This window comes from Erinaceus europaeus, chromosome 7, assembly GCF_950295315.1.
Source record: "Erinaceus europaeus chromosome 7, mEriEur2.1, whole genome shotgun sequence".
Classification (NCBI taxonomy): Eukaryota; Metazoa; Chordata; class Mammalia; order Eulipotyphla; family Erinaceidae; genus Erinaceus; species Erinaceus europaeus.
The window spans coordinates 83,804,593-83,829,384 of record NC_080168.1 but is presented as its reverse complement, the minus strand read 5'-3'; the positions used below and the strand labels follow the sequence as shown (position 1 = coordinate 83,829,384).

The 24,792-nt window shown below is 39.2% G+C and overlaps 2 protein-coding genes across 3 annotated transcripts in view; both read right to left on the bottom strand.

The window, feature by feature from the left end:
* Window positions 1-24,792, bottom strand: part of WDFY2 (WD repeat and FYVE domain containing 2) — a 198,568-nt gene that overhangs the window by 62,933 nt on the left and 110,843 nt on the right. For both annotated transcript variants that reach the window (XM_060194876.1, XM_007521564.3), the window contains exon 4: window positions 7,585-7,639. In XM_060194876.1, the coding sequence (XP_060050859.1) occupies window positions 7,585-7,639 (55 nt within the window). The remainder of the gene's footprint in view (window positions 1-7,584; window positions 7,640-24,792) is intronic.
* Window positions 2,970-5,224, bottom strand: LOC103112187 (heat shock 70 kDa protein 1-like). The gene has a single exon (XM_007521583.2). It carries the CDS (start codon window positions 5,194-5,196, stop codon window positions 3,286-3,288), a length of 1,911 nt encoding a protein of 636 aa, XP_007521645.2. The 5' UTR covers window positions 5,197-5,224; the 3' UTR covers window positions 2,970-3,285.

The window sequence follows — 24,792 nt, the reverse complement described above, 5'->3', positions numbered from 1 at the left end:
ACCTGGGCCACTACATGTGACCTTAGAACCCCAAGTATGAAAGTTTTTTACATCACCATTATATTATCTTCTAGGCCTATAGCTCCTTTTCCAATACTATTTTGATCCCATTCTGTCTCTTTGGCTGACTTACTAGTTGCAATCTTTTCATTTATTTGCTATTTGCTGTGGCAATAAAGGTACCTATAACTCATCTTGGTCTTCAAATGATACTATACACTATGTGAGATATTCTAAGAAGCTTACAGTTGTGTGCTTTCTCAACAGGCCTATTGTGCTGTCATTGTCATATACTTTACAAACTATGAATCATTTATGCTACTTTATTAGCTTTAGTTTAGTAGAACATTGTCTTCTAGAGAGGTTTAAAGAGAAAAAAAAAAAGAAAAAAGGAGAAAGGGAGCTAGTGGTTAAGTGCACACATTACCAGAGCACCAGAACCTGGGATCGAGTCCCTGCCCCCCCACCTGCAGGGGAGGAAGATTCACAAAATGTGAAGCAGGTCTGCAGGTGTCTTTCTCTTTCCTTCTCTATCTCTCCCTATTATCTCAAGTTTTCTCTATCCTAGCCAGTAAAATAGGAAGGACAAAATAGCTGCTGGGTACTGGAACTGATTCCTAGTGATAACCCTGGTGGAAAAAAAATAATAAAAATCTTACAATGCCTGATACTTTTCTTTCCTGTGATCTCTATTCCTTTGACAACATTTTCTTCTTCCTGAAGAATTTCACTATTTCTTTTAGTACATATATACTGGAATGAATGTTTTCAGGTTTGTATGTATAAAATTATTTTAATTTCCCTCCATTTTTGAAATAGATTTTATTTACCGGTACAAGAGAGAAAGAGAACCAGAGCATCACTCTGGCACATGTGATATCATGGATGTAACTCAGGACCTCTCACTTCTAAGTCCAGCACTGTAGTTTATGGTGTCACTTCTCAACCCTCTCCTCTCCATTTAAAAAATATATATTTTTCTCCCCTCTAGGGCCTTGCCCTTAAAGTGGATGAACAAGGGTAGGGAATGTTCCATTTGCCAAAGGGAGGTTGAATAACATATTCTATCACCCGGGGATGATGGATCCTGAAATTAGAGCAGACTGGAATGTTCCTAGCTGTAACCACAGAATGTGAGGGATGCAGAGGTTACATAGGCTCCTGTGCTCACTATGGGCTCCAGATCAAATCAACGGGTTTACAGTTAACAATATTTATATACTTTTCCCATATTTGGGAGCTACTCTCCCCCCGATGAAGCTTTCTAGTCCTTTTTCCAACTATGACACCATCTCCCCAGACAATAACTTAGGTCACCTGCATACTAGATGTCAGGCTCAGGCAAAAACTAATAGGGTATTGGGCCCCTTGGAATATAGACCAAAATGGAGACCCCAAATCTTTATCTACAATACTCTTGTCTTTAGGTTCATAATTAGTCAACAGTTTGTTCTATCTTTATTTATAGCTTAACCCTTTCTCAGCCACCAGGTTCCAGATACAAAGATGATGCCAACCTGACTTAGCTGGGCAGACGACCCCACTAATGTATCCTGGAGCCCAACCTTCCCAGATCCCTGCCCCACTAGGGAAAGAGAGAGGCAGGCTGGGAGTATGGATCGACCTGCCTATGCTCATATTCAGTAGGGAAGCAATTATAGAAGCCAGACCTTCCAACTTCTGCCGCCCATAATGACCCTGGGTCCAAACTCCCAGAGGGCTAAACAATAGGAAAGCTATCAGGGGAGGGGATGGGATACAGAGTTCTGGTGGTGGGAATTGTGTGGAGTTGTACCCCTCTTATCCTATGGTCTTGTCAATATTTCCATTTTATAAATTAAAAAAAAGATATTTTCTTTATGTCTTTCAGTTTGGTTCACTCAGTACCTGAAAGATGCTCCACTGACTTCAGACTCATCTACCATTTCACTAATTGTCTCTATATTTAAATTATGTACTCACCGATTTTCTTTTTTATTCCAAGGACTATTTGTCATATCTGAAAGTTCTATTGAACTGCCGGGGAGATGGCTCAGCAGGTAGAGCATGTGTGTGAGGCCCCCAGTACTGCATATGGCTAAACAGTGCTGTAATCTCAATCTCCCTCTCTCCCTCTCTCTCACACACAAAATAAATCATAGGTGTTACTTGATTATATTTTTAAATATGTCTTCCCCTCAAGATTTTCAGTTTCCTTTTGGTTTCTATACCTTCTCTGACTTAAGCATGTAAAACAGTTTCTTTTCAAATTCTAGCTGATCATTATCTGTGATACCTATCTGCATGCTTGTCTATCAGTTTGTGACATATGCTAATATTTACTTACAATAATTCTATTTAACTTTTGTAATTACAAAATTATGAATTCATTGTTTATAGCACTTATTTTGGTGTGGGGTCTTTGTGAAATGTTTCTTGTTCAAGACAACTTTGGAGCTTATTTCCAGCAAGTACAGCAAAAGTATTATTGGTCAAGAACCAATGTACATGTTTAATTATTAGCTTGGACTTACTAGCATGTGATTGGTTTAGATTTGTAGTAGAGGGGGCCAGAAGATAGGCCCCCTAGTAGAGTGCACACCTCTCTATGTGTAAGCATAGAGTTTGAGCCTCTCCATCACATGGGAGCACCATGTAAAGAGGGAGCTTCTTGAGAGGTGAAGCAGTGCTGCGGCACATCTCTCTTTTCCCTATTACGTGGGGGTCCATTAGGAGTAGTGGAATCATGTATGCATAAAAGCCCCAGCAAAGCTTTGGTGGCAAAATAATAACAATAATGATGAAAGAATTTTAAATAAATTCATAGTACAAATCCACACTTTCTTTTACTGACATATAAAATTGTATTAAAGGTGCACAATAATAATAATAATTTGAGATGTGTATATACTATGAAATGATTACCACAAGTTCAGTTAACATCCCCTGCTTTACATATTATCTTTTTTCTTGTGATGAGAAAAAAAAAATTTTTTTTTTGCTTTAGTGACAAGTTTACTAAGTAACAACCATTTCTACAGGGGGAAGAAAGCAGGGGGGGAAATTAGTAACAGACATTCAAGTTCATCAAGTGGCTCAAAGAAGGGCCTCGTTTTCTTAGGAATCAGCAAGAGGACATTAGAGTGTAAAAAAAAGACAGTATAGGAGACTCCACCAGAATCCAAAGGGATGCAATCTGAGGTTCCAGGTTCAGTCAATTCAAGAATCTTAACAATCTTTGAAGGTGAGAGAAGCAAAATTCACCTTAGAGTCAGCCCAGACCCTGGAAAAGGTCAATCTGCGTGTTCAGTGGTGGGGACCCCTGGTAGCCCTTCCAGATGTGAATCCTGTTCTACTGGCAGGTCTATAACCTCTTCCCTCTTCACAGAGAATCCTAATGATTGGGTTACAAACTTTCTCCAAGTCCTTTCTCTTACGATCAAGTGCATCTTTCCCAGCCATTGGATTGGCATCCAGCCACGAAAGGACCTCATTGCATTTACTGAGTATTTTCTTTTTATCAGACTCACTAATCTTGCCCCTCAATCCTTCAGCACACACAGTATTCTTCATGTCAAAAGCGTAGGACTCTAAGGCATTTTTTGCTGCTATTTTCTCCCTTTGTTTCTCATCCTCTGCTTTGTATCTCTCAGCATTCAGAACCATGCACTGGATTGCCTCCTTGCTGAGGCAGCCCTTGTCATTAGTGATGGTGATCTTGTTGACCTTGCCTGTGTTCTTATCCATAGCTGTGACATTGAGAATGCCATTGGCATCAATATCAAAGGTGACGGCAATCTGAGGCACCCCCCTAGGTGCAGGGGGAATCCCAGTCAGGTCAAAGCGCCCCAGCAAGTTGTTGTCCCGTGTCATCACCCTCTCTCCCTCATATACCATGATCCGCACTCCTGTCTGGTTATTTAGGTAGGTGGTGAAGACTTGCGTCTGCCTGGTGGGTATGGTAGAGTTGCGTTTGATCAGGATGGTCATCAAACCTCCAGTTGTCTCCAACCCTAGGGACAGGGGAGTTACATCCAACAGAAGCAGGTCATGGACCTTTTCAGATGTGTCCCCCACCAGAATGGCCGCCTGTACTGCAGCCCCATAGGCTACTGCCTCATCAGGGTTTATGCTCTTATTGAGATCGCGCCCATTAAAGTAGTCCTGCAGTAGCTTCTGAACCTTAGGGATCCGGGTGGAACCCCCTACTAAAACAATGTCATGGATTATCTCCTTATCCATCTTGGCATCCTGAAGAGCCTTCTCCACGGGCTGCAGAGTGCTCCGAAACAGGTCTGTACACAACTCTTCAAACCGGGCTCTAGTAATGGTAGTGTAGAAGTCAATGCCTTCAAAAAGTGAGTCAATTTCCAGGCTAGCCTGCGTGCTGGATGACAGAGTCCTCTTGGCCCTCTCACAGGCAGTGTGCAGCCGCCTCACAGCTCGCTTGTTCTGGCTGATGTCCTTTTTGTGTTTCCTCTTGAACTCTTCCACAAAGTAGCTCACAAGCCTGTTGTCAAAATCCTCCCCACCCAGGTGGGTGTCCCCAGCTGTGGCCTTCACCTCAAAAACCCCATCATCTATGACCAGGATGGACACATCGAAGGTGCCTCCCCCCAGATCAAAGATCAGGACACGTCGCTCACCCTGCCCTGCTTTATCTAAACCGTAGGCGATGGCAGCCGCCGTGGGCTCGTTGATGATTCTCAGCACACTGAGACCTGCAATTATGCCTGCGTCCTTGGTAGCCTGGCGTTGAGAGTCGCTGAAGTAGGCTGGGACAGTGATCACTGCACTGCTGACAGGGTGACCCAAAAAAGCCTCTGCGGTCTCCTTCATTTTCATCAGTACCATCGAGGAGATCTCCTCAGGGTAGAAAGTTCTGTTCTTCCCTTTGAAGGACACCAGTACTTTGGGCTTGCCTCCTTCGTTGATGACTTGAAAAGGCCACAGTTTCATATCTGACTGCACTACAGGATCACTGAACTTCCTGCCGATGAGCCGTTTGGCATCATAGATGGTGTTTTGGGGATTCATGGTCACCTGGTTCTTGGCCGCATCCCCAATGAGCCGCTCGGTGTGGGTGAAGGCCACGTAGCTGGGGGTGGTGCGATTGCCCTGGTCATTGGCAATGATCTCTACCTTGCCGTGCTGGAACACTCCCACGCACGAGTAGGTGGTGCCCAGGTCGATGCCAATGGCCATTTGCTTTGCCATTGCCGTGGTTTTCTGAGGCCTGGTTGGTAAGGTTCTTATTCTGGAGCCCCTGTGTGTGGGAGCCCCTTTAATACACAAAGTACACAGCCCATGTCTCCCCCACTCCCACCCCTACCCTATCCTACAACTTCAGCTGGGTCCTCTCCTCTCCTCCTGATTTCATACTGGCCCATGAGGTCAGACAGCATCTCCATTGTAATGCTCTGGGGGTGCGGCATGACAGCCCCGCCCCACCCCTTTAAGTGTCAAACACCCCTTACCCCTCTATGTGGGACTTGCTGCCTTCCTCTCCATCCTGCTTTCCCAGGTTTTGTTACTCTGTTGGCCCCACAAGTCTTCGATATGATTTTCTTTTCTTTTTACTTTTTTAATCAGGGCACTGCTCAGCTCCGGCTAATGGTGGTGCTGGAAATCGAACCTGGGACTTTGGAGTCTCAGGTATGAAAGTCTTTTTGTGTAACCATTATGCTATCTCTTCTACCCTAATGGAAACTTTAAAAAAATTTTAGATTTATAAAATAGAAACACTGACAAGACTATAGGATAAGAGGGGTACAATTCCACACAATTCCCACCACTAGAAGAACTCTGTATCCCATCCCCTCCCCTAATATCTTTCCTATTCTTTATCCCTCTGGGAGTATGGACCCAGGGTCATTATGGGGTGCAAAAGGTGGAAGGTCTGGTTTCTGTAATTGCTTCCCTGCTTAACATGGGCATTGACAGGTTGATCCATACTCCCAGCCTGCTTCCTAATGAGAACTTTTAAAGTAAAAATATCCAGTTAGGATTTTGATTTATCACAGGAGACTATTTGCCTGCATCCATATTTGAGATCAAGACTAAACCTGCCTGTAGTCTTCTGGACAACTGACTGGAGGGTTTCACTCTTCTTTTTTTCATGGATCTTTCACAGAAATCTAAACTGATATGTCCCATCTCACTCAGGCCTAATGCTTCATTTACCCCCAAGAGGCTATTCATACAAAAACTTAGTTATTAGTGGCTCTATTTATCTCCCCAAGAGAACTGCTATGTCAGGTCATATGTCTATCACTCTACCTTTCAGTTCTCTCTCGACTTCTGGCACATGAGAATCTTCTTGTTCACTCTCATCAGTTTAGCATTGCATTAAAAAAAAAGCAGTAATAGAAAGTGCCATTTTCCATTATCTCTAGGTGTTGGTGGTAAATGGGTCTCTGCAGAAGCCTGGTTTATCAATTTTTCATAATCCCTTTCTAGGCAAAGCAGAAATAAATGAGCTCTATTTTGATATAAGCAGTGGTAATATACTGGGTAGGTACAAGATATCCACAGAAAAAAGTCATGAGGAGTGATACTTAATGGTATGTTTATCTTTTGTGAATTTTTCACCTTTTGTCTTAACTAGAATTAGGGATGTTATACTTCATAACTATACACATAAGAAAAATATAAAACTTAGTAGCAGCTAAGATTTCAAAATATCTTAAAAAACTGAAATCATGAACTATTTGAGTTAGATAAAATGAGACTAGTAGATAAAGAATATGAATACAGGATGCTGGGTGGTGGCACACCTAGTTGAGCACACATGTTACAGTACATAAAGACCCTGGTTTAAGCTCCCAGTCTGTCTATATCTCTCTACCTTTCTTCTCCTCCCCTCAATTTCTGTTTCTTTCCAATAAATAAACAAATAAATAGAACGTGAATATAAAGCATTTTCAAACTTAAAAAGAGAAGCATGAAAGAATATGAGATACATCATAACAACTCAATGAGAACTGTTGAAAAGTCTGAGTTGATTATTCTACATATGCCCACAATGTAAAGTGAGTACCAAAGTTCACTATTCACTATTCAGAATAGTGTCAGGAGAGAAAGGAAATATGATTTTGTGCTAATCACATCACATGTACCTATTAGCTATTTACCGGAATGTAACACATTACCCTAAAATTTAGTGGCTTGAAACAGTGAATTTCTGTGGGTGAGAAATTTTGGTGCAGCTTAACTTGGGTTTGGCTGAAAGGTCTTGATAGGATAGAATCAAGGTCTGAGATGCAAATGTAGTCCCATCTCAAAATTTGGTGAGACAGATGAAGAGTTTTCTTCCAAGCTCTCAGAGAGTTGTTGGCTAGGTTCAGTTCCTCATCTGTTGACCTGTTGGATTGCTCAATTAAAGTTTTTGAAAATGAGGGTTTTACCTCCCATTGATGTGGCCAAGTCATCTGATCTCTTTGGGCATCAGTTGTTTTGTTTTTTTTTTAATCAAAAACTGTGATAATATTTCCCTAAAGGGTTGCCCTGCTTTGTAACTCCTGAATGCTGTAAAGTCCTCTCATGTAACAAGAAGGCATGAAGACACGTTTCAAAGTCAAGTGAAAATACTACCCATATTCTCACCTTGATAATTTTTCACAGGAGTCATCTTGTTATAATCTTCTGATAGGATAAACTCCTAAAAAAAAAAAAGAAGAAAATATTTAGCCAAAAGAATTTCTTTAAGTGAATAATTATGCTTCAGTAAAACCAAACTGTACAAAGTAAACATCCTAACAGAAAGATATCTAATGTTGGTCTTTTGCCAGTCAACTCAGCAATTTTGTGTCTCTTTGAAAGCAGCAATCATAATTATGATCCAATACAACTGTTACAATTTTTACTTATAACTGAAGAGAAATTTTATTTTTAGTGTAAATAAGGAGAAACTAGATCTTGTTCAGAGACTTGATAATGGTCAATTGTGATGGTAAACCTGATTCAAATGATTTTTCCTTTGATGGTGTCACAAGGGAGAAATAGAGAAGTTTTTAGCCAGTGAGCAGATTGATTACAGTCCTCAACAAGAGATACAGATTGGATATCTTAAAGATGCTGTTCTTATTATCTCAAGGTTATATTCCTAGGAAGTCTGGTGTAGTGCCTTGGCACAGTGAGCAATCAATAAGCTCTGATCAAATGGCATCTACAATCTGACAAGGTTAGTTTTGACACCAAATTTACATAAAAATTGGTTTTTATATAACACTGTATAGATTCTATGAGAATACACAAAATGGGAGTATCTATATATACAATGACCCATATGTGGAGGTCAGTTAGGCATTTATAAGTCCCAGACAGGTTCTGAGTCCTTCAGCATCTTTCAAATACAAACTATCCCAAACATGCCAAACATAAGGAAGACTGCAAAATATAAGAAATGATTCCTTCATCTGAGCTTAAAATAGAACAACAAATCTTTTCAAGGCATCTGGAGATTTCTAGATTTTTTTTTTTCTTTGATCACTTAAAGAAAAATGGGTGAGAGGACTGATAAATTCCTTACCTACTATCTGAAATGTCTACTGAGTTCATATAATTTGGGTAATATTTTTTAACAAAAAATGATGTTATTGTTTTTGTGATAAGCTCCACAAAAGGTAAAGTATCAGATGATGTGAGGGAATTTGAAAGAACATTTCTACTCAATCATCTCCTAAAGATGCTTATCTACAAATAAATTTTCTTCACCGTGATTTTCTTGGTAATAACATTATTCATCTTGTCACTCTCTTAATTCATACCATTATTCCTTCAAGCAGTGATACCACATCCACGACTAGTTTCAGGTGTGTTTGACTCACAAGTGAAGAGAGCAGACTCAATTTAAAGAAGTAAAACAGTTTTTCCCTAAGGAGCTAAAAGAGTGGAGTGAGGAAGCTACGCCCATATCTAAGCCACAGTTCACTACTACTTCCATTCCTGGCAAGAACAACTTGATGGGCAATGTGAAATCATGTTATTCATTTACTTAATTAAAGGAAACTTGTTTGGAGCAAGTGTTTACTGAGTTCATGCTATTCTGAATATACTGAAATGACTTTGTAGCTTGGGTAGGATATAGAATGAAATGGCTTACAGAACTACATTTAGGATTAACATATATCCACATTGCTCACTGAATTACTAAATTCCACAATTTTGTTCATTTGTTTTTTTTCTATGGAAAAAAAAACATGGAGGAAATTTGAGCGATTTTTCATTATTTTTCCCACCAGGGCTTTGCTGGGTCTCTGTACCTGCACAATTTCACTATTTATGGTGGATTCTTTTTGTTTGTTTGTTTCTTCAGATAGAGAAAGAGATAAAGAGAAATAAGGAGAGATAGATCTACTGCTCATGAAGCTTTCCTTTCACAAGTTGCTCCCATGTGGTGGTTGCTCCCATGTGGAACCCAGGTCCTTTGTATGGCAAAGTATGCACTCTACCAGATGAGCTAGCTCCCAGCCCTCTCCTCATGTTTTTTTTACCATGATAACAAGCTATTATCCTAAGAAATGTAAGATAGATAAACATTAAAAGTCTCTTCAGGTATCATTTCAAAGAGATAACTATCATGGAATAGTATAGATTAACAATACATATAATAAAATACTAATATTATTTAACAATGCACTATTTCCCTTTAACAAAGCATATTTACCACTGTACATGAGTACATCCTTCATTCTTTGTAATGACAACAGATATGGGTTTTAATGCTACCCACAGTGAGAATAAAGGTATGTATAATTGCCAGAAATTCAAAGAATATTGATAAAAGAACCTTCTTAAACTATTACTGTTTGTAATCAACGTAACAAAAAAGGGGGCAATATATACTCTGGACTCAACCCTCAGAACTAATAAAAATATTTGATTAATATATTACTTACTAGGTGTATAGGAAAACACAGTAATGTGTTCCTTTCCAAAACTGAGAAATAATTGGCACATAATATTAATTTCAGGAGTTCATATGTATAATGATTTTTTTCTGGGTTTAAATTATCACCCAAAATTATGACTGGGCATAAAATTCCAGTTATAAACACTATTCAAACCAATAAATATACAGAGAGCAAGTAATGGTAAAAGTCAGAAAAAAAATTACACCTAAAACCCAATTTCACTAACTAAAAAATGAAACTCACAAAAACCATACTAGTTCAAAAGTCATACATGTGTTTTAAGAAGGTAAATTTATGGGAAAAGGGTCTGGACAGATATAGTCACCAAAGAAGATATTTAAAGGGCCAACAGACATGAAAAAAAAAAATGCTCAAAGTCACTGATTACCAGAGAAATGCAAGTAAAGACAATAATGAGATACTACTTCACTCCTGTGCTAATGTCATACATCAGAAAGGTCAGTAGCACAAATATTGGAGAGGTTGCAAAAGTAGAGGAACCCTTCTTCATTGCTGGTGAGAATGTAAATTGGTCCACCACCACCCCCCCCCACCCCACCCCCCCGTGAAGAGCACTCTGGAGAACTCTCAGAAGGCTAGAAATGGACCTACCCTATGACCTTGCAATTCCTCTCCTGGGGATATATCCTAAGGAACCCAACACACCCATCCAAAGGGATCTATTACCCTGTTTGTAATAGTCTTCTTCTTCTAGCGTTTGCCTTTGTAATAGTCGAAACTTGGAAGCAACTTAGGTATCCAACAACAGATAAGTGGCTAAGAAAATTATAATATATATATATACACAATGGAATACCATTCAGCTATTAAGAATGATGTCAACTTCTTCACCTTGTCTTGGATGGAGCTTGAAGGAATCATATTAAGTGAGATATGGCAGAATTTAAGAAACAAGATATGAAAGGGAAAACAAAATTAAAATTGGACTGGTTTGGCATATTGCACCAAAGCAAAAGACTCTTGGGGAAGTAAAGCAGGGAGGGAGTGGTGGAGGATGCTTTGGGATCTTTACCAAAAAGTGGTAAAGAGGTGACATTATGGTGAGATGTGAGATGTGAAATTTTAACCAAGTGTCAACAATTGTATTGTAAATCATTAATCCTCCAGTAAAATGATAAAATAAAAATAAAATATTAATGGGAAATAAAAGGTAACCTTAAACATGTAATCAGAGATTATTGTACAAAAGTAGTATTTTTTCATTTCAAGTAAAATTATTAACCATATAGCAAAAGTATTAAGGTTTGTCTTTTGGGTGCAGAGATTATTTTATTTTGTTTTTACCAGAGCATGACTCAGCTCTAGATTATAGTGGTATGGTGGGTTGAACCTGAGACTCTATTGTCTCAGGCATGGAGATCCTTCTGCACAAGCATTATGTTATCTCCTTGGCCCTTGGTACAGCGATAAATTTGCAGGTTTTGAATCAACTGCAGAAAGAAGTAAACAAACCAACTAACCTTTCCTTTTACTTATGAGGAGCTGAGACTCCCCTTCCCATCCACATTTTAGTCCTTTGCTATAAGGTTAAGGGCCAAAGAACTAAGATGCCTGCCCACCAAAACAAACAAACCTAAAAACAAAAAGAATGTATACTAAGATTATGGCCCTTACTTTGCTTTTCCCCATATCTAGAATGGTTTCTGCCTTTGAGATAACATCTCTTGGGTTTAACCCAGATATTAGGAATATGCCTTCATTAATGGTGTGTTAATTTACAATGTCAGTATGGTGTAAAATTTTCTTCTATTAAAAGGAATCCACACGGAAAAATGTCATGTAAGCTGGGAAAGCAGGTAATCAGAATGTTGTTCTGATGGCTTCCTCCTACAGGCAAATCACCTTATGTAATCCTCGCCTCGTGTCAGTGAGGCACATATTATGTGACATTAACCAGTAAGTCTACAGCTATCCCCCTAAACAAGAGAGCTGGAATTCATCTATTGTTCTCACAAGAAGCTAAATCCAATCTCAGTCATCAGGAAGTCTACCTCTACTCCATGAAGGAAACTATGCTAACAAATTATCCCTGGTGCTTCACTCTGGTTAAGGAGAAGGAAGCATTCACTTCTCAATATAGGCATTGGTGGAAAGTTCCTTCCACAAGGATGACCAGAATTTAAGAATAACAGTGAAAGAAAAAGAAAAAGAACTTGTGGATAGACTGATAAAACTAAATGGGCTAAGGGGCTGGGTGGTACTGCAGTGGGTTACGCACACATGGCATGAAGTTCTAGGACCAGTTCAAGGACCCCAGTTCCAGCCCCTGGCTCCCCACCTGTAGCAGGGGTCACCTCATGAGCGGTGAAGCAGGTCTGCAGGTGTCTATCTTTATCTCCCCCCTCTGTCTTCCCCTCCTCTCTCGATTTTTCTCTGTCCTATCCTACAACAACGGCAGCAATAATAACAACAACAACAATAAACAACTAGGGCAACAAAAGGGAAAAAAATAGCCTCCAGGAGCAGTGGATTCATAGTGCAGGCCCTGAGCCCCAGCAATAACTCTGGCGGCAAAAAAAAAAACCCAAGCAAACTAAATAGGCTTTTATTCAATTGAAAGACAATAGCATTCCAATTTGTGTAAGGTTCTCTGCTAGGTATTAGAGATGAGAAGGTGACAGTATGTCCCTCTTATACTTCACTTTGTTTAGACTATTAGACATCAAAGAAATAAGTACTTACTAGTTGCTTCCCATTTACCAGGTATTTTCAAGACCCATTTGTGTTATCTTATTTAATAAACAAACAAAAAAATGAAACCTACATGGAAAGTAATAATTATCACACAAAATAATGAAGTGGAGATTTGCACTAAATGCTATGGGAGGCCTTAAGTGCTTTTTAACCCCATCCTAGCACAAGAAAGGCTTCTCATAAGAATGGATGTGGGGTTCAGAAGAGGAATTAGAAGAGGGGAGGAGGTAGGACATCAGTGAAGGGCTGCATCTCTCTCAGGAGGGACTAACTCCAAGTCCATGGATAAGGATGTGTGAACCAAACAAGCTTAATGCATGGGTGGGAGGGTTGTGGAAGACAAAGTGGGCAAAAATTAAGCCATCTTAGTTACAACCTTTTCAGTTGTTGACAGTCTATACAGACAGGACTGGCACATTACACTAGAATTTGGGGTATTTAGGGGAGGGGAGGCAAGGGTGGAGGGTCCTGTTTGGGATAATGGCACAGGCACTTTGGTGGTGGGTGCAGCTACTACACATGTGAAAGTATACTCCTAAAATTTAAAACTGTAGACCAGTATTAAATTAGTAACAACAATAATAAAAATGGAGGCAAGCATTATCCCTGGTGCTTCACTTTGGTGAAAGAGAAGGAAGCATTCGCTTATCAATATAGGAATTGGTGGAAAGTTATATATAGCTATATATAAAGTTAGCACATCAGGACACTGACAGCAGTGAGGTTTGAGGAAAAAGGTTCTGTGGTGAATTCTATTTCTGGTTGGAGCTACTTGGTAAAGCCATTTATTGAAAGGGTGGGAGAAAGAAAAATTATTTCCATTTAGAATATACTAGTCAGAGGTGACTCAAAGATTTCCAGCTGCTGGGAGTCTGGTTTCAGTTCCAGAGGATGAATGGGCTCACCATGAGAACTGCAGGTATAGGAAACTAAGCCCCAGAATGAGGTCACACAGGAAGAGCAGGCAGATGAACCTTGAGAAGCATTGGCATCGAGATAAGGAAGAGTCAGCAATTCTGAGAGAACTTGCCATTTACTAAATGTAAACATATTGGGGCCAGGCAGTGGCACACCAAATTAAGTGTACATGAGTGTAACAAAAGTTAAGTGTACCATGAGCAAGGACCCATACAAGGTCCCAGGTTCAAGCCCCTGCTCCCCACCTGGAGCAGGGATGCTTTACAAGCAGTCAAACAGGTCTGCAGGTGTCTTTTTTTTTTTTTTTTTTGCTTCAGGGTTATTGCTGGGGCTCCGTGCTTACACTACAAATCCACTGCTCTTGGTGGCCATTTCTTTTTTCATTGGATAGGACAGAGAGAAATTGAGAGGGTAGGGAGAGAAAGAAAGGAAGAGAGATAGAGACACCTGCAGACCTGCTTCACCTTCTGTGAAGCAACCCCTCTACAGGTGGGGAGCTGGGGGCTTGAACTGAGATCCTTGCAGGTGTCCTTGTGCTTTGTACTATGTACACTTAACCCAGTGCACCACTACCCAGCCCCCAGCAAGTGTCTTTATCTCTTCTCTATCTCCTCTCAATTTTTCTGTCTTACTGAATAAAATGGAAAAAAAAAAAAAAGCCACCAGGAGTGGAGGATTCATAGTGCCAGCACTGAACCCCAGCAACTAGAGGCAAAAAAAAGAAAAATTAAAGAGAAACATATGAAAACCTAATAATGGGGCCAGGCAGTGGCACATCCAGTTGAGCGCACACATTACCATGTGCAAGGACCCAAGTTCGAGCCCTCACTTGTTACCTGCACTGGGTATGTTTCACAAGTGGTAAAGCAGGCCTCCTTGTGTCTTTCTGTCTCTCTCCCTCCTCGTTCCCTCTAATTTCTTTCTGTCATATCAAATAAAATAGAAAAAAAAAAAAAAGGAAAAAATGGCCACTGGAAGTAGATTTGCCATGCTTGCACTGAGCCCAGTGATAAAAACCCTGGTGGCAATAAAAATCATGACACCACCCTCCTCACTAAGGCACCTCCCAGCTTTGTTCACCTTGATCCATGACACAAACCTTCTGGGTGGAAGAATCTGCCTTGCTTTGATTTCCCTCCAATCCAAGAAACAGGTTGGACCTGAGTGATTGCTACTGATGGAACAAATGATCTGGCACTGTAAGCTGATGTGATTGCCACTGTGTGGTTTGCTTCAGTAACTAATGTTTAGTACTGATAGTTTTTTAACCTACACTAAATGGATATATAAACATTCACTGGTTAACTGGAAAAAAATTGTTTCTCCACCTGAACAAAGTGAAACTAGTGAATTGTGGAGCTTATGTTGTTGGTGGTAGTAACTAAATAGGGAGGACACACGCCTTGGCAACAAAATTTCTGGATCAACACCACCTTATTGCCACAGAAACAAATGGAAGTAAAAAAATGAAGCACAGACCTAGCACTGAAGCCTGGAGACCAGGGCATATGCCATAGCTAGCATCACTTCCCTTTGCTAATGTAAGCCTGGAGCCAACAAGAGGGACGCCTGTTTTCATGTCTCTCAGATCACAGGTGAGCGTAGTAAGACCAGATGAAGGTGGTGTAGCTATGGGCTATAGAAGGATAACTGCCTCCCTCACTTATTTCCACTCTGGGAAGTTCTGAAGCATGATAAAAGAATCAACACAGACCTTCCATATGACCCAGTAATTCCTCTCCTAGGGATATACCCCAAGGACTCCTTAACACCCAAGCAAAAAGATATATGTACACCTATGTTCATAGCAGCACAATTCGTAATAGCTAAAACCTGGAAGCAACACAATAGATGAATGGCTGAGAAAGCTGTGGTATATATACACAATGGAATACTATGCAGCTATTAAGAACAATGAACCCACCTTCTCTGACCCATCTTGGATGGAGCTAGAAGGAATTATGTTAAGTGAGTTAAGTCAGAAAGATAAAGATGAGTATGGGATGATCCCACTCATCAAGAGAAGTTGAGAAAGAAGAACAGAAAGGGAAACTCAAAGCAGGATTTGATTGAATTTGGAGTAGGGCACCAAAGTAAAAATCTCTAGGTTGAGGGTGAGGGTGGATGTTCAGCTTCACTGGGGGGCGGGGTGAGACACAGTCTTTTGGAGGTGGGAATGGTGTTTATGTTCATTCACTCCTATTAATTTGTAGTCATATAAATCATTAATTAATATGAGAGAGGAAAATAGATTGATTGTCTCAGACTTTTTAATGGACAGACAGTAGGTTGAGTTTTTGATATGTTGACTCTCTTAAAAGCTTAGACCAGGGAGAACAGAAGCAACTGGTGGTACAGCTACATACAAATAATGTCAAAGGACATAAATTATGGTGATGCTGTGTATGATACTATCCTAAGGGATTTTTCAAAGTTAATCCTATTGCCAAATAACATGATTACAGCAATAACTAACTATTGCCTTCTTAAACTCTAAGACAGCAGGAACCTCTCAGAAAAAAAAAAAAGAGAGAATCAACATGGAATGGTGAGTAGATTTCATGACACTTCTGTTGACAAGGAACCCTGGGATGATAGTCTTTACAGATGATTGAAATGCAAAGGCCACATTAGTTCTGCTGAGCTCTGAATCTTGCTACCTAAATGACAGATATAAGAATTGTGGCCTGATCTAAAAATTGTGTAGAAGATGAACTCAAAGTAAAAACTGAAAAATATGTGTGGAAGCAGAAAACATTCTTGCATGTCTAAAAAGAAATGGTTTTTAAAAAGGGGGCAGGAACTGAGGAGACAGTATAATGGTTCTGCAAAAGACTTCCCATGCCTGAAGCTCTGAGGTCCCAGGTTCTTTAGCACCACCATAAACCTCTCTTTTTCTCTCTCTCCCTCCATATCTCTATGTGTGTGTGTTACTCTCTATCTCATTAAAACAAAACAAAACAAAAAACAACAAAAAAAAACACACCTGGGTACCTAGCTGATTCCAGAGTTAAAAAGCAAGAGGGGCCAGGTGGTGGTGAACCTGATTAAGCACACACAATACAGTGCACAAGGACCCAGGTTCAAGCCCCTGGTCCCCACCTGCAGAGGGAAAACTTCACAAATGGTGAAGCAGGGCTGCAGGTGTCTCTCTGTCTCTTTCCCTCTCTATCTCTCCCTCCCCTCTCAATTTCTGTCTCTATCCAGCAATAAATAAAGATAAAATTTAAAAAAACAACAACAGGAGAGCATTTTTAGGACCATGGCCTATAAAACCCAGCTTTCTAAATGTGTACACTCAGCACTCAGCCCACTAGAGTCAGGGTGCCAATGGGCTGAGAAATTCACTGCAGTTTCTCCAATCATTCATTCAAAGCACTTCCAATAACCTACACATCTCTCCAATATCAGCTTTTTTCTAAATGTGATAAAGATAAAATAGGCAACAAATTGGACAGTAAACTTTTGTGCAGAAAAAAACAGCATTTGAATTTGTACGTCCTAAGAGTTTGCCATCACTAATATTTTCTCCCTCTCCTCTGTGGCATGTGACTCCTTATAGTGTGTAAACTTATTTCAATCCAACATGTACTCTTCTGGGTTGCTCCAGCACCCAATTTAAAGAGAGGGCAATCTGAATTATCTTTATCTAAAAGTGGGATCAAGAGGGCCTTCAAAAATTCAAAATTGCAATAGAGTAGTCCCAAGTCAAGGAATGTTCTTGGTGTATGTGTCTACTACTGCTTAAACTATGTTTTTAAACTGTTAAAAAAAAGAAGAAGAAAGGGAAGGTTAGATGTACAATGATATTAATGAAGTACATAGGCCTGTCCTTGAGAGGTTCTAAGGTCTATGATCTACACAAATATTGAAGGCACAATAATTCCCACAGCAACAGTGTTTTACCTGACAGAATCACCTTTAGTGAATTATACTGGTGGGGGTTATCAAATAGTTATGCAAAGAGTCTCTCATGCCTGAGGCTCCAATGTCTCAGGTTCAATCCCACACCACCATAAGCCAGAGCTGAGCAATGTTCTGGAAAAAAAAAAAAAAGGGAGTCGGTTCACAAGAGGTGAAGCAGGTCTGCAGGTGTTTATCTTTCTCCTTCTCTGTCTTGCCCTCCTCTCTCCATTTCTCTCTGTCCTGACAACGATGACAACAATAAAGCAAGGGCAACAAAAGGGAATAAATAAATATTTTTAAAAATCAAAGAGTGAATTATACTGTATGAATTAGTAGTAACTGGCAAGTCAACACTCCAGAACTGTTTGGTTCTTTTCTTTCTCTTTATTTTTTTTTTAAGGAAGGAGGGGAGGGAGGGAGAGAAACCAAAAACACAGCATTATAGTATCCTTCAATATAGACCAGGCTTGAACTTGGGTCACACACATGACAAAGCAGGTGCAATACCCAAGTGAGCTATTTCACCAGCCTAATTCTTTTTGACTCTCTAAGCAGAGGACACACACACACACATTTACTGTAGGAAAATTACATTATACATACTTAAGTTCATTATAACTTAATAGGTCAGAAGAGAATGACTACTTAATGGTCTATAAAAGAGATTTCCTCACACAAAAAAGCCCAGTGCCATGATGGAAATGACTCAGATATCTGGGTCTTCTGTGGTAGAAAGAAAATGTCATAAACCGGTATGTAAAGATTTTATCGCAGTTTAAAAGAAGTAGGCCCTAGAGATTCCAGAGCCATGTTTCTCAGAACACAGACTTCCTGAAACCATCTAAAACACGCCCTTGCTGAGCTTCTGAATCAGGATATTATTCATGTATGGTATCACACTAGAAATCCTCAAAAGCAGGGAAATTCTAGAAGCAACATCAGGTCTTTTAAAACCTGGAACACAATGCACCATGATGACTGACAGTGTCTGCTATGTCTGAGTGGATCAAGGTGAAGGTTGTCAGAACACTGCCTCTGTGTGACCTGACTGTATACTCAACTTGGATATAACTACAGCGCTTTATTCATGGGTTACTTGTCATCACTGTAGAATATGACCTCATCATTTGGGTTCAGTCCCTGCAGGCTCATGATAAGCTACAACAATAAACAATTCATCCCAAACACCCAGTGACACTAAATACTCTGACTCTTAATCATTTTAGCAATGGCTAGATGCATAGACTCACATGTTTCCAATTCATTAATGACCACCCTAAGACAATTCCTTGCAATTGGGCCACCCCAGTATTCTTCACCTTGTATGAAGAAGTCAGCCTAGCAAGAAAATCTGTTGAATCAGAGGATTCCTAGCTACCACTATCAACATGTGATCTATCCAATGTATCAATCAAGGGAAGGGTGGTGTTAAACATGAAAGAATAAAGGTGCTCTGTCCTCAGGCAGTTCACCAGTCTAGTAAAGGAGACAGATGCATCAAGGACTGAGTGGCTACAGTCACCCAGTCATAGAGAAGACCAGAAGAGAATGGAAAGCCTTTAACAGGAATTCTTCCAGACATAGAAGTAGCTCCCAGATAGCAGTCTAGGGAAAGGAGAAAGCCCAAGCAGACTTTTAAGAAACACGAAATTCTAATCTCCATGGAGAGCTGCTTCCTGTGCAAGTAAGCCAAGCAGGTATGGAAACTGTCCAGACCTCAGTCTCTTTATCTGAGAAATGTGAGTAATACCACTCTATCACAGGATTACTATAAACTCAGTCTGAAGCTGTATGCAAAGCAAGAGTATGGCTACATGGTAAATGCTCAATAAACGCTACCTTTCTCTTTTATTCTCATGGATAACTTATATGAGCTAGCAGTAATATATACTTTAAGAATATAAAAACCAAAACAATTATTATAGGCTAATCAACATCACAAATCCATACATGGTCAGTATCACTTAATTTATATACTATGAATACCAATATCAAACAAATTGATATAGATAGGTCAGTCTTTTCTTCTCATCCCAGCAAGCTTCCTTAACACAGAATTAATCTTTAGAGAAGACATTATTTTGGTGTCTTGTTAAAAAAACTGAAATGTTATATAATTTATCTTGGCAAGATATTAATAACTTTAGCTCTGACAATTTTGATAAAAGATAAAATATGTTTAGTAACAAAGGTAAGCATATATACATCTATCTGATTATGTTATAATGATTACTCAATGGTATTAATGAAAAGTAGTTTAGTGGAAAGTAGTTTAGTAGTTTAGTTCTTGAATTTCTGTGCAAAAATTCGTTTTCTCACAAGTTAAAATTTCCCCATTGAATATCCTGGAAAGTCTCCTTATGGTAGAATAGGGAGTTCTTCCCAGTTATGAGTCCAGTTCTTTCACATAATGCTGACTAAACATGTAAAGGCAGGCCTTTCACAAACAACCCCCAAGCATCTTTCATGGTTTCTAAAATTGGCCCTTTTCTCTCCAAATATTCCCTGTCATCATCTTTGGTTAATGACATTCTAGCCTATCTTAGTTTACTTTATTTATTTTGTTGGATAGAGACAGAGAAATTGAGAGGGAAAGGGGGAAATTGAGAGGGAGAGAGAAGGGTGGGGGTAGATAGCATAATGCTTATGAAAGAGACTCTCAAGTCTGAGACTCCAAAGTCCCAAGTTTAATCCCCCTGTGTTTGCTTCCAGCCTCTACCTGTAGAGCCAACCATCTAACGGAATGTGGGATTTTGAATAGTTTGCCACCTTTCAACTACAAATGTTTACAAGTGTTGATTGATTTGGTTCTCCCCTCTCAAGCGAGTCTTCCTCACACATTTTAATATGGATCACATTTAACTTTAAATCAAGCATCATTCCAAGAAAGCATATTATACATTTGTACTTAAGCACATTTTTAATAAAAAAAATGTACAGGTAAAAAAAAAAGTCAGAGCTGAGTAGTGCTTTGGTAAGCAAAAAACAAACAAAAAAGGGGGGGGGGAGACACCTGTTGCACTGTTTCACTACCTGTGAAGTTTCCACAATCCCCATAGGCAAGGGCTTGAACCTGGGTCTTTGAGCAAGGTAACATGTACACTCAACCAGGTATGCCATCACCCAAGCCCCCTAGCCCATATTCTAACTCCAGCTCACAGTCCCTCTCCATGGGAGCTGCCTTGAGTCACTTTCTCCTACCTCCTCCCAACCTAACTGATTTGCCAATATCACTCATTGGTGTACTGCTACCTTTATCATATAATTTTTTTGTAGCTACTGTATCTAATTTCATAAATTCATTATTCTTTTTTCCCTCTACTGAATGCTAAGCTCTTTGAGACTAGGAACCACAGTGTTGTTTCTAGTCTCAAAGAGCTTAGCATTCACTTGAGTTAAGCATAATCTTTTGCACTTAGCTGATGTTTAAATATTTGTTGGTGAACTACATGAGGCACTAGAGGAGAAAATTTCAAAGTCCTACTCTGAATTATAGTTTGTTCAATATGATAACTTTCAAACTATAGGACATTGCTAAAAGAAATAGAGAGACACAGAAGTGGAAGAACATTTCTTGTTCCTGGATTGGAAGAATAAACATTAAAAAATGGTCGTTCTACAAAAGCAATCTACAATTTCAATGCAATCCCTATCAAAATTCCAGCGGCATTTTTCAATCAAATCAACTTGTCCAACAATTTTTGTGGAACTACAAAAGGCCACGAATTACCAAAGCACTTCTCAGAAAAAAGGAAAAATATGGAGGTATCACCCCAACTTCAGTTTATACTACAAAGCAATAGTAATCAGAACAGCAAGGTACTGGAATAAAAAATGGATACTTGGATCAGTGGAGCAGAATCAAAAGCCCTGAAATGAGACCACACATATACAACTACCTAATATATGACAAAGGGGCCAAAACCATTTAATGGGGTAAAGAAGGTCTTTTCAACAGATGGTGCTGGGAAAACTGGACAGCCATATGCAGAAAAGTGAAACTAGAATACCACCTAACACCATACACCAAAGTCAAATCAAAATGGATTAAAGATCTAGATATTAGACCAGAAAATAAAAGTTATAGAAGAAAAATCAGTGAAATTTTGCAGGAACCTTCACATCAAAGATGTATTTGGAGACTCAACTCCCTGATCATGAGAAATGAAAACAAAAGTAAATAAATGTGATTACATTATCAAGAGCTTCTACACATCAAAAGCAAACTACACAAGCATAACCAGGAAACCCAGTAAATGGGAGAGGATGTTTGTATACCACACATCAGACAAATGACTGATATCAAACTATACAGAATTGGTACAGATCTGCAAATGAAGCAAAAATAACCGAATAAAAAAGTGGGCCAAAGAACTAAACAGGCAGTTTTCTAGAAAAGAGATACACTTGGCCCACATACACATATTTATTCCTTCAGTTATCATTAGAGAAATGTAAATTAAAACTACACTGAGATCCTATCTCACACCTGAGAGAATGGCTTACAGTAACAAAGCAGGAAATGACAGGTGTCAGAGAGGTTGTGGAGAAAAGGAACTCTGGCACACTGCAAACTGGGAATGCAAACTGGTACAAGCCCCTTTGGAAGACTGTATGGATAGTCCATAAACAAATAAAACTGGAAGTGCCTTATGATCCAGCAATACCACTCTTAGGCATTTATCCAGTGGGGACTTAGACACTAATTTAAAAGGACATATGCACCCCTATGTTCATAGCTGCATTATTCACAATAACCAAAGAGTGGAAGCAACCTAAATGCCCATCAATAGATGACTGTCTATAAACAGGCTGGGGATATAAGTCAACCTGCCAATGCCCAATTCCAGCAGAGGAGCAATTACAGAAGCCAGAACTCCTACTTTTGGCACCCCCAAAACAACTTTGATCCATACTACCAGTGGGGGAGAAGTGACAGGAAAAGAATAAGAGGGCTCTGAACTCCAGCTCCATCAGATCTTAGAGAGATGGAATAAAAAGGAGAGAGAGATTTGCATGTAGTAATAAGATGACTTGTGGCTTGAAGGAGAAGATAAGATTGGACCTGGAAGCAAAAGGGCGGAAATACCTACAAATGTAGACAAATAGTTGTAGAGATGACAGCTAATCCCTATTTGTAACCTTGGGAGAACCACAGTGATTTGCAATAGAGGCACTTGGGATTCAGAACTCTAGTGGTGGGAATGGTGTGGAATTATACTCATGTTGATATGTAATTTTATAAATCAATATTGAATCTCTGATAAAAATATAAAATAATTAAAAATTAAAAAGGGAAGGGAGGGGGAGAGTGAGAGGGAGAGAAAATGATAGACACCTGCAGACCTGCTTCACCGCTCCTGAAGCACCCCATTGCAGGTGGGAAGCAAGAGCTCAAACCCTGGTCCTTGTGCATGTTGATATGTGCACTTAACTGGGTGCACCACTGCCCAGCCTTTTCCTTACTATCTTTAAAAATGCAATTAAAAAAAGGTGATATTGAGTCTTTTGGGACAAAATGGCTAGAACTGGAGGTGATTGTGCTTAGCAAAATAAGTAAAGAGATGATGAAAGAAAACTATCAGATGGTTTCACTCATATGTAGAATCTAGAGATCTGATTTACATGAACTTGCCAAAAAAAAAAAAAATCCAAACAAAACAGAAGCAAGCAAACTGTAAGACTTGTGAGATCTATGGTGGTTATCTTATGAGGTTGGAAGATAGGGATATAGAACTTTGGTGATGGGTGCGGTGTGGAACTATACATTGTAATCATAATCTTGTAACAAACTATTAATAACAAATAAGAAATTATTTTAAAAACATGATATCTTTCAAGATCAAAAAAGATATTTCTAGAAACTCTAAATGAACTGAAACTACTCATTCAACATTTTGCTTTATAGAAGGTAATCTAATACAAAAAGTATTTTGATGCAGTCATCTATAAAGGGGAAATAAAACTCATGTGACAACAATTGCATTGTAAATCACTATTCTCCCAATAAATTGATTTGGAATTTTTAAAATTTTGAATAGCAATAAAATTATGCAAATATACTCTATCAGAATTTAAGCAGATATTTATTACAACCTGTTATATTAATAAAGGTTAGTACTCTAGTCAACAACAACTTACTTAAGGAATTATTCACTAGAAACCAAGGAGATAAATACTCAACCTGTTGAGGTCCCAGGTTTAATCCTTGCTACTACTTAGTGCCAGGTCCTCTTCTCTTTCATAAAAAATAAATCATTTTTGGGGCCAGGCGGTAGCGCACTAGGTTAAGTGCAAATAGTACAAAGTGCAAGGACCGGTGCAAGGATCCCGGTTCGAGCCCCAAGCTCCCCAACTGCAGAGGAGTCATTTCACAGACAGTGAAGTAAGTCTGCAGGTGTCTATCTTTCTCTCCCCCACTCTGTCTCCCCTTTCCTTCTCAATTTCTCTCTGTCCTATCCTAATTAATTAATTAAAAAAAAATAGCCACAGGAACAGTGGATTTGTAGTGCAGGCACCGAGCCCCAGCAATAACCCTTGAGGCAAAACAAAAAAAAGTATACCTTGAGTTCTTGTTTATATAAGGACCCATACTAAGAACTGCTGAGTAAAAAGATGAACAAATGCCTGGTTCTCCCAACACTTTAATGGAGAAAACACTAAGATAAAAACAACTTAAAAAAAAGATATCTTTTTAGTTTATAAAAGTTACTACTAAGTACTATGCATGATTAAATTCAGTTGATGGGCTTCAGGAACCATTTGTCAAAAAAAAAAAAGTTAAAAAGAGAACATCTGAGGAAGACTTTGATAACTGGAACTTTGGAGACAAAGATAACAAAAGAGGGCTCTGGGCTATAAGATAAAGAGCCAGTGATAGAAATGTGAAAATAAACCCTCTGAATGCCATTTAGATTTCTTGTAGGAGGTGAGCTAACTTACCATTTCAGGGAAAAATAAAAAGCCAAGCATGTCCATCTCCTCAAAAAGTATCTGACTTTCCCTCAAGATTCTCCAAGCTGTTCTGGCTCCTCTTGCTGCTCATCTACTAAAGCTTTATGTTTCAGCACTCACCTTCTCTCTCCATTCTTTGTAGGCAAAACTTTTAAGGGGAGACCCATATATGCCATCTCTGCTTTCTAATTCACTACATAACCACATACAGTTAACTGCCTCCCAAATACTTCTTTGTTCAGCAAAATCTCCTTCTAATCACATTCTTTCTTTGTATTAAAATATGGTTGATTAATATTTCTTTTTAAAATGTGTATATTCAGAGAATAGATAATACATAGTCTCAGAGTAAGAGTCCTTGTGTCCAAAAATCAAACTACTAGACAGTTGAGACTGTATAAGTATA

Excerpts from the sequence above, each read along its gene's own strand:
- LOC103112187 (XM_007521583.2), bottom strand. The coding sequence starts at position 5,196 with ATGGCAAAGCAAATGGCCATTGGCATCGACCTGGGCACCACCTACTCG.